The following is an 8,323-nucleotide window of genomic DNA, read 5'->3' as shown; positions in this document are numbered from 1 at the left end:
CCAAGGCAAATTTTTGCTGTTGTCCCGCGTACATGTCGGGAAGAGAAGCCCTTGCCCCGCGTGTCTGCTCTCTCAGGCTTGGATGCCCCCGAGGCCCTGGCTCCCACCCTAAATGCGGCAACTGAGCATGAAAGTGACTGAGCCATATTCCCTGGGCCACCCCCTTCCACCCCCCACCCGCCCTTCCACCTCTTCCTTTCTTTTTCTGTACAGTTCTCCCCTCCTCCTTCCTTTGGCCCCTTTCCCGGATTTTTGCAACCCGGGTGGGGCTTCAGAATCTGTAGGCCGGACCCGTAGGGCGGGAGGCGTTGAGCGGGGGGAGCGGGCAGCTGGTTGACTGAGAAATTGCTGTGAGGCGACTCAGCACCCCAAGACAGGGTGCTAGCTGCCTCCCAGTGAGGGGCGAATAGGAGCCTGCTATCTTCAGGCTTTGGGAGGAGGAGAGAAGCAGCTCAATTAGGTCCTTAGGACCAGCCCCGCCACCACCTAGGCTCTGCTTCTGGTCTCCGGGCGCCCCGAGGTAGCGCCCCCAGAAACACCCAGGCCCCGATTGGGCGGCGCTTCTCTCGGGCCCTGAGACTCCCTGCGACTTTAAGAAGCCGCAGCTCCGGCGGCGGAGGCGCGGGGCGGGGCGGAGGGGTGGGCAACGCTGCAGCCCCGGGCTCTGGGAGCCGCCGGGAGCGAGGCCACAGCTCGGAGCAGCCGGGACTCTGGCGGGCCCTCGGGGCCCTGGCTCCGAAAGCGGAGAGTTCATCTCTAGGCTGCCTGAGACTCCGAGACCACAAACCCCGCGGGGGTGGGGGCGGGTAGAACGGGCAGCTCGCCCCTTTGACTCCGTGCCGGCCCGTCTCCTCTCCGGGATCACCCCCACGCGCTCCACGTTCAGTCCTTCCTCCCTTCTCTTCCATGAAGTCCTAATCCTCGGCCCCGAGCCCCAGGCCGCCTCCTGGAGCCATCCTCCACCTCCCCCGGCTCTGCAGTCAACCCTCACCACCGCGCCCCTGTCCCCCAGATTCCAGGGCCGGTCGGACCCGGTCCCGGACACAGCCAGGGGCACCGGGGCTCCTGAGGATCCCCAAACGGGCCTCGGGAGAATCCCGGGAGCGCCTCCCCGCAGCCCGCACACTGCTGGGACACCCCAGTGTTCGCAGTCCGGCCTGACCCGCGGGAGGAGCGCGGGGCCGCATCCCGAGGCGCGAGACTGTGCGTGCGCTCTCCCGGGAGGTGCCGCGGGGCTGCTCCTGGGGACCTGTCTGCCGCCTCTGCTCCAGAAGCTGAGTGTCTTCCTCGCCCCGCCCGGCCTCAGGCCCCAGGGCGGAATGTAACATCTTGTAATGTGACAATCACTGACGAACCCGTACCCGAGATGGGAAATCCCTCCGGGGGTGCATCCGAGGGACGCCAGGCCTCCGCATCCGGCAGCGTCCGGGGTACGGGGAAAGGGGCGGGGCAGCGGGTGAGGCTTGCAGGTCAGAGCCCAGGTGGGGAGGAGGGTCTGAGTCGGGGAGGCTCCCCGGGGGCCGTTTTGGGGGACAGGACCCTGCCAGAGCCCAGTCTGACAAAGCCAGGGGGCGCCCCACCCGCCCGCTTCCCGTACCCGGGACCCCAAAGTCGAGTGCAAAGGGACCTGTACAAGGACGAAAAAATTTGTAGCTTAATTCTCAAAGAGGTCTCTGACCCTACGACAGGTTTAAGGCACTGGTGGTCGCTGTTTCGCGGGAAAGGAGCTGGCTTGAGACTGGGGAGCAAGTGCCAGGGACCCGGTGGAGGTGGAATGAGGCGGGAGGACGTGTCGGGGTGCGGGAGCTGTTCTCGGGTTTTACAGTCAGTGCGGGCGACTTTTCTCGAAAGGCAAGGGGTCTTTCTGCTCCCCAACACCCTTCTCTTTCGCGGGGGGCTCTAACAGCGCAGGGTCCATATGACCAGTTCCACACTCCCTTTACCCCTCTTCCCCCCTCTCCCCCTTTTCTACTACCACATTGTGTGTAAACGAAGCTGCAGCCTTCTCGCGCTCTCTCCGCCCGCAGCAAACCTGATACTTCTCCCAAACTCGCCCCACCACGCTCGGAAATCCTCACACAGGACGGATATTCACAATTTTCACAAGTAATCCTGAAAGAAGGCCGAGGGGAAGCTCCCTAAACGGTCCCACATTGCAACCGCGCTGATTAGGCCGGGGATTCTTTCCCTTTTTTCTCTGCCCTCCCCTGCCCGCGAGCTGCAAGGCGGGCGGCTGGAATTCTGGGGGTGGCCGGCGGCGGGCGGGGATGGGAGGAAAGGGGAGGCCGGCGCGCCCAGCTGCCAGCCTCCGCAAATGGAAAACAGTGCCAGAGTCCCTTAGGAGTTCAGAGCAAACCTGCCAAGAGGTGGAGCGCAGAGGGTCGGGCACCCCTCACTCTTCGGCTTCCCTCCCCCGACTTCCCAGCGCTTGTCATATCCTGTCTCTGGCCTGATATTTCACGCGAGCGAATGGGAGGGAATTGCAATGAAGATTTATGTGTGCTCTGAGTGTGACTGGTTTCCCAGTGTAAGGAGACGAGACCGCTGCTTCCCATTTCCATTTTTCACTCGCGCTTTGGGGAGCGCAGTAGGGCGCGGGGGGAGCTAGTCTGCGCGGCGGCGGGCTGATCACAGGGCTCGGTGTCTCCCAGCGGGCCAGGAGACTGTGAGAAAGGCTTGCCAGAGCTTTGCCCCCGGAGGGCTGGAGCCGGCCCCCGCCTACCCCAGCCCGGCTTTGTTTCTCCGCTCTCTCGCCCCTCCCTCTCGCACTCTCTCACTTCTACCGGGAGCATCCTTGCTTTCCCTCCTCTCGCCCCTCTCCTGGACTGCGGAAACGCCCCCTTCCTCTGGCCTCTGCACCCTTCTGCCCTCTACTTCGCGAGTTTCCCGGGGACAGGCGCGCCGTGGCCCGGCCCGACCCCGCCGCCGCCGGGTGCCAGGTTAGGTGACTCCGGCGAGTCTGTGGGGCCTCAGCCCACCCCGGAGCCGGGGCCGCCAGCCCTCCCGGCTCCCAGGCTCGCTCATGCCAAGGCCTGTTGCGTGATTCCAACTTGGGCTGACATTCCCTGCCCCGGGCGCTCCGGCGTAGGCCTCTTAATCATCTTGTCTGCTGCAGATCCTCGACACCAGCCAATTTACTGCCCCGTCTCTCCTTGCTGGTTTCAGGAGGGGGAGGGGAGAGCTCACAAAGGGGGGGGGGGAGCACACAGTAAACCGCAGGAGGAAGGCTGGCACCAGCTATTGGCACTCAAAGAAAACCACGGAATTTGGAGTTCAAGGGAGGGAGAACAGGAATGGAGGTCTGCTAGGCAGTGACTGCTTAGGGAGACCAGAATCGCGAGGTCCATAGGATTCAGCCCAGGCCACGCTAGCCTGGGAAACTACCCAGGAATGCAGACGAACAGAGTTGTGTAACCTCCCTGCCTTCCGCAGAGCTCCAAGTCTCTGGACCACACTCTGGTAAATCACACTCGGTACAGTCCCCCAAACAGTCTGGCCAGAAAAGTTGGAGTTCCTCTCAGGATCATGCCACTGGGCTGAGAAAGTCACTCCTGTCTGATATCTGTTTTCTTGGCAGAGGTGAGTTGAAGAGACACGACAATGATGGCCTGATGAGCATCCTAGAGAAGAGGAGGCCTGGATCTGACCAGCAGGGTTCTCTGGCTTGCCCCCAACCTCCTCTGTGTACAGCCCCCTCCCTTCAGAGGGGTGGCCCAAGGTTCAGGCTTTCCTTTTGGGCAGGGACGGAGTCCCCCAGCCCTGCAGTGCTGCTCCTCCGCACAAGGTGAGGTTGGAAAGGCCTCTGGCTGACTGTGAGCCTCAGGATTGCAGGCAAAAGCAAAGCCTCCTTGTTGCGGGCACCGGGCTCAAACAATGTACTACACAGCGAAAATGTATTGAGTGCTTACTATGCACCAGGCACTGTAGTACATCATTGCCCGATTACAGCTCTGAGAAAGCTCTTTTCATGTTTTCTGTCTTATGGGTCCTCACACTGCAACACAGAGAGGTGAAATGGGTAGCTCAACGTCACACAGTGAATGATCAAAGCCTGAGAGCTGCTACCAACTGTGGGCCCCAGTGCTTCCAAGAAAAGAACTTTAAGTTCAGGCAGGCATTACTCACTTACCCCTGGCCTTTGCAGGGAATGCGACTAAGTAAGGTCATTTCCAAAGTTGGAAGCTAGTTGGGTGGGACCCGAGGAGGTAAATTGAGCTGAATGATATGTGGGTCTTTCCTCCAGGGAGTGTGAAGTAGAAAAGTGCCATTTGCACAGCAGTGTGCATTAGTCTCCATGTGAGTGTGCATGTGTGCATGAGTGTGCATATGTGGGTCTGTATCATGTGTGTGAATTTGTGTCATGTGAGTGTGTCATTCAGTGTGAGTGTGTGACTGTGTGTGTCCGAGAGTGCAATGTATCTGCAGGAGTCATGGTGTATGATTGTACGTGTACCGGCGAAGCCCTGTGCGCCGAGGTCGCCCTTCATTCCTGAGCCAAACACAGGTCTCCTGAGGGCCTGGGTGACTCAGTGAGTTCTCGGCTCAGCCATCCCCAGAAAGGCCGCGGGGCGACGGGGCGGGAGGAACAGTTCAATGTAGGGATCTGACCCGGGCTGTGGCAGCGTTCAGGCCCTGACTGCAGTTTCCCCGAGCGGCCAGGAAGCACTGCACCAGCACCGCGGGTACGGAGGCGTCAGAGACAGCCCAGGCGCCGGTGGGGCACGGCGGGCGGAGGCTGGAGCCGACAGGGCTCGAGTGACTCACCGCACCTCGAGCTGGGGAGCCCGAGTCCGGACGCGGGTGGGGGTACAGCGCGCACGTTCTGCGGTGCCCGGAGCCCAGGGAACATGTCCCTTCACCTCGCCGCACTTGGCTGCGCTCGTGGCCTTCTGAAGACGCGAAGGTCACTCCTGGCTGACCAGGTCCGCAGCCGCGGCTCGAGCTTCCAGGGTTCGACACCAAGGTAAAAGCGCACACGTCCCATGAAAACAATAATTTATTTAAATAATCTCTTCATATTGTAAAATCAACATTAAGAGCATGTTGTTTTCATAATAAATAACCCCAAAATACCTTTCATTTCAAGAACAAAGACTTTAGGATAAGATATAACAAACCCAAATCAGTAGCTTAGTTTAACAGAAAATTTTCTGAACCGGAGGGGCTTCTGAGGTCACTGCTCATCCGCAGTTTTCACAAGTGGGGGTTTACAAAAAAGTCTGAAAAGATGAGTATTTTTATACAAATAAATCAGTGGGAAAATCTGCACAGACACCTTTATTTACAAACTCCATGTCGAAGTCCAGGCTAATAATCCTGAATAGGTTTTTAAAAAAGATAATTTAAACACATTTTTTGCAGTGTCCACATATTAAAAAATCATTTTTTCCCCAACATCAAAATGAGGTCATCCGCAAAGGCACCTAAACTTTTAAAAAATAAAAAAAAAATGAAATAAAAAAACTCCACTGGTCATGAATGAGGAGAGAGCTAAGGGGCAGAGTTCCTGGTGGGGAGAGCGCTAAGGCGGGAGAAGGATGGGGCTCCAGGGGCTGGAAGCCGCAGAGAGGGAAAAAGCCGCGGGCCGCCGGGGTCACCGAGGCGAGTGGGGGAGGGCGGGCCGCCAGGCGGGACCCCGGAGGTCACTAACCCGGGCGGACCGCGCGGAGCCTGGGGGCGGGCGAAGAGAAAGGAGCTTCAGAGCGCCTGGGAAGCCTCGCGGGCGGGGGAGGAGTCCCTTTCCCGGACTCAGCTCGTGGCCCGCGGCGACAAAGGCGCCGGACAGCCTCGCCAGGAGAGGAGGTGCGGGGAGGCAAGTCTGAGGCGGGGCTCATGTCGGGAGGCAGGCCGTGGCCCGCGGCCTTCACGGTGCAGCAGCCGGGGGTCTCCGAGAGGAGCCTGCTGGTTCCCGGCCTCCCCGTGGCCTCTCGAGGGAGCAGGGCTTGGGGCAGGCCGTCGCGGGCCATAACCTCCGGTAGGGGTGGCATCGGCGGGCCAGCTGGAGAGACCCTTTGGCTTGGGTGCGAGCACTATCGGGTCTCTGCTCTCAGTCTTTGGCGCAGTCTCCCTGGAGTTAGAAAATCGTGCCGGCGCTCACTGGGGCGCCCCCGCCGCCGTGGTGGTGGTGGTGATGGTGTGGCTGCGGGGTCTGCGCCGGGTGCAGCAGCGGCGCGGCGGCCTGCAGGTGTGAGGCGGAGCCCGAGGTCTGGTGGTACCACGGGTAGTTGCCCAGGAAAGACGAAGCCGCGCTGCTCGGGCTGGAGCCGGAGCTGCCCGCACCGCTGCCTCCGCTGCCTGGGCCACCGCCGCCCCCCATCCGCTGAGGCGCGCCGAAGTCCCAGGAGGCCGGCGCCGAGACCGGCGGCGAAGCGCAGGGTGGGGAGGCGCTGGCCCCAGGGTGCTGCTCCGTGGGGATCTCACCGCTTTTCCACATCTTCTTGAATTTGGATCGGCGGTTCTGGAACCAGATTTTGACCTTTGTGGAGAAGGGACCCGAGCATTAGTGGAAGAAAGCACGAAGCAAGGAAGGGGAGGAAGCTTAGAAAGACCGAGAGCAAGAAGTGGGCACCGAACGCTCTGGGCACACGGGCCGATGGCGTGCCGCGGCGTGGGGGATTGCGATGATTTCCACTACATTGGGTGGTCATCTCAAAAAGCCCAAGACCGCAGGTGCGCGCGCACCGTGGTGATGTTGACACAAGGAGGAGATCAGGAGGGCCAATTATTTTACCCGCTTAATCAGTAGCGCAGAGAAAAGACAACATGGTGCGGGACTGGGCCCACCTTGTCCATCCCCTGGGGGTGGGGGGGGTTCAGTTTCAAGTGTAGAAGTTTACACTGCCCAAGGCGCGGGCCTGGAAATCCTTGAGATTATTTTTTAAAAAAGATATACTTAAAGCATTGTCCTGAACCGGCCTGCTTTTCACCCATTCCAGACCAGCGCCCTCCTCATCCTTCCTGCCCCACCCCCAGCCCGCCCGCAGCCGCGAATCCTCACCTGAGTCTGGGTGAGGCCCAGAGACGCGGCCAGCTCGGCTCGCTCAGGCAGTGCCAGGTACTGGGTCTTTTGGAAACGCCGCTGAAGAGCCGCCAGCTGGAAACTGGAGTAGATGGTGCGGGGTTTCCGGACTTTCTTTGGCTTCCCGTTCACTATGCGAATTTCAGGCTCGAGGTCCTCTTTCTCTGCAACGAATTGGGATCGTGAGAACTGTGCAATCTGGGAGCTCAAGAGTTCCCGCGCGTGGAGAGGCCCGGCGTGGGATTTGGCCGGAGCCGGGAGACGAATTCTCAGGCGCGACTTCGCAATGCGCGGAACGGTGCCGGCACCGACCCCGGAAGCTGGGCCCTCCTGCAAAGGGGAAGACCGGCGCGTACTGGAGAGAACGGAGAAGCGGGCAGCAAGGGATTGAGGTCACCCCGAGGCATGCACCACGCGGCCCACAAGGCCACCCAGTCCGACAAGTTGAGCTCGGAGGGACGTACCCAGTGACCCTCGGCGGGTTGGATGTTAAGAATGGCGAGGACGCGGGCCCGGCTGGGCCAGACCGGGAGCAGGTGGTGTGAAAGCCCAGGACTCCGGAGGGATCCCCGCCCCAGACATTTTTATCCCACCCATCTAGTAGCTAGACGGACTTGGCACCCTTGACGCCAGCGTCATGCTTACCCGGTTCGTTGTTGGCCGGGGACGAACTGGTCCCATAGGGTGCGTAGGAGGTGTAGGCGGCGGTGTATCCCAGGTCGTAGCCACTCTTGGCGGAATAAGGGACGTTGTTGAGGCCGCTGGTGTGGTATTGGTAGGAACCCATGTGCGCGTAGGGCGAGCCCCCACCGCCGCCTCCGCCCGCTGGGTGCTGCTGGTTGGTGTAGTAGCTGCTGTCGGTAGCCGTGGACACCGGGAGGGTCGGCGACTCCTGAGGCTTGTGGAGGCTGCTGACGTTGCTGCTGCCCGGGCCAGCGCCACCACCGCTTGGGGGCTGCTGGTGCTGGTGGTACGTGCTGGAGGCCGTAATCTGGGTCGAGTGCATATCAGCCACCAGACTGTCAAAGACTCCAGTCATCCTGGCCCGGGACGGGAAAGAGCAGGGGTGGCGGGCACGAGGCGGGGAAGCAAAGCGCCTCCTCCGTCTCTCCTGTCCCCTCCAACAGCCAATGTAATTACGGGGGGAGGGGGGTGTGGGGTGGGGAGGAAAACAAAAAATGTGGCAGTGGTACAGGCAACTCCTCCTCCAGGGGAGGCGATCACCGTGCGCAGCTCCGGACAGTTGCCGCCGGCTGCATCCTCTCTCCGCCTCTCGGCCCGCTCGGCTTCTTGCCCAACGCCGGC

The 8,323-nt window shown here is 60.9% G+C and overlaps 1 protein-coding gene across 1 annotated transcript; it reads right to left on the bottom strand.

Moving 5' to 3' along the window:
• Window positions 1–5,761: 5,761 nt before the first annotated feature.
• On the bottom strand, window positions 5,762–8,057 carry DLX2 (distal-less homeobox 2). Its single transcript, XM_037044738.1, has 3 exons — window positions 7,664–8,057; window positions 6,998–7,182; window positions 5,762–6,475 (listed from the first exon to the last, which is right to left on the bottom strand). The coding sequence occupies exons 1-3, from the start codon at window positions 8,055–8,057 to the stop codon at window positions 6,074–6,076; spliced, it is 981 nt and encodes a 326-aa protein (XP_036900633.1). The 3' UTR covers window positions 5,762–6,073.
• Between the last annotated feature and the right edge of the window lie 266 nt (window positions 8,058–8,323).

Source organism: Sturnira hondurensis, unplaced genomic scaffold (assembly GCF_014824575.4).
Source record: "Sturnira hondurensis isolate 20B ecotype Veracruz unplaced genomic scaffold, ASM1482457v3 Scaffold0004136, whole genome shotgun sequence".
NCBI lineage: Eukaryota > Metazoa > Chordata > Mammalia > Chiroptera > Phyllostomidae > Sturnira > Sturnira hondurensis.
The sequence above is the reverse complement of the archived record's forward strand: the minus strand, read 5'-3'. Positions and strand labels throughout refer to the sequence as shown.

What these genes read in the sequence shown, in the direction of transcription:
- DLX2 (XM_037044738.1), bottom strand. Translation starts at nt 8,057, where the DNA reads ATGACTGGAGTCTTTGACAGTCTGGTGGCTGATATGCACTCGACCCAG. An exon ending in CCCGGCCAACAACGAACCGG is followed by an intron (nt 7,183 to 7,663) that starts GTAAGCATGACG and finishes AATTCGTTGCAG; the next exon opens with AGAAAGAGGACCTCGAGCCT. An exon ending in TGGGCCTCACCCAGACTCAG is followed by an intron (nt 6,476 to 6,997) that starts GTGAGGATTCGC and finishes TTCTCCACAAAG; the next exon opens with GTCAAAATCTGGTTCCAGAA.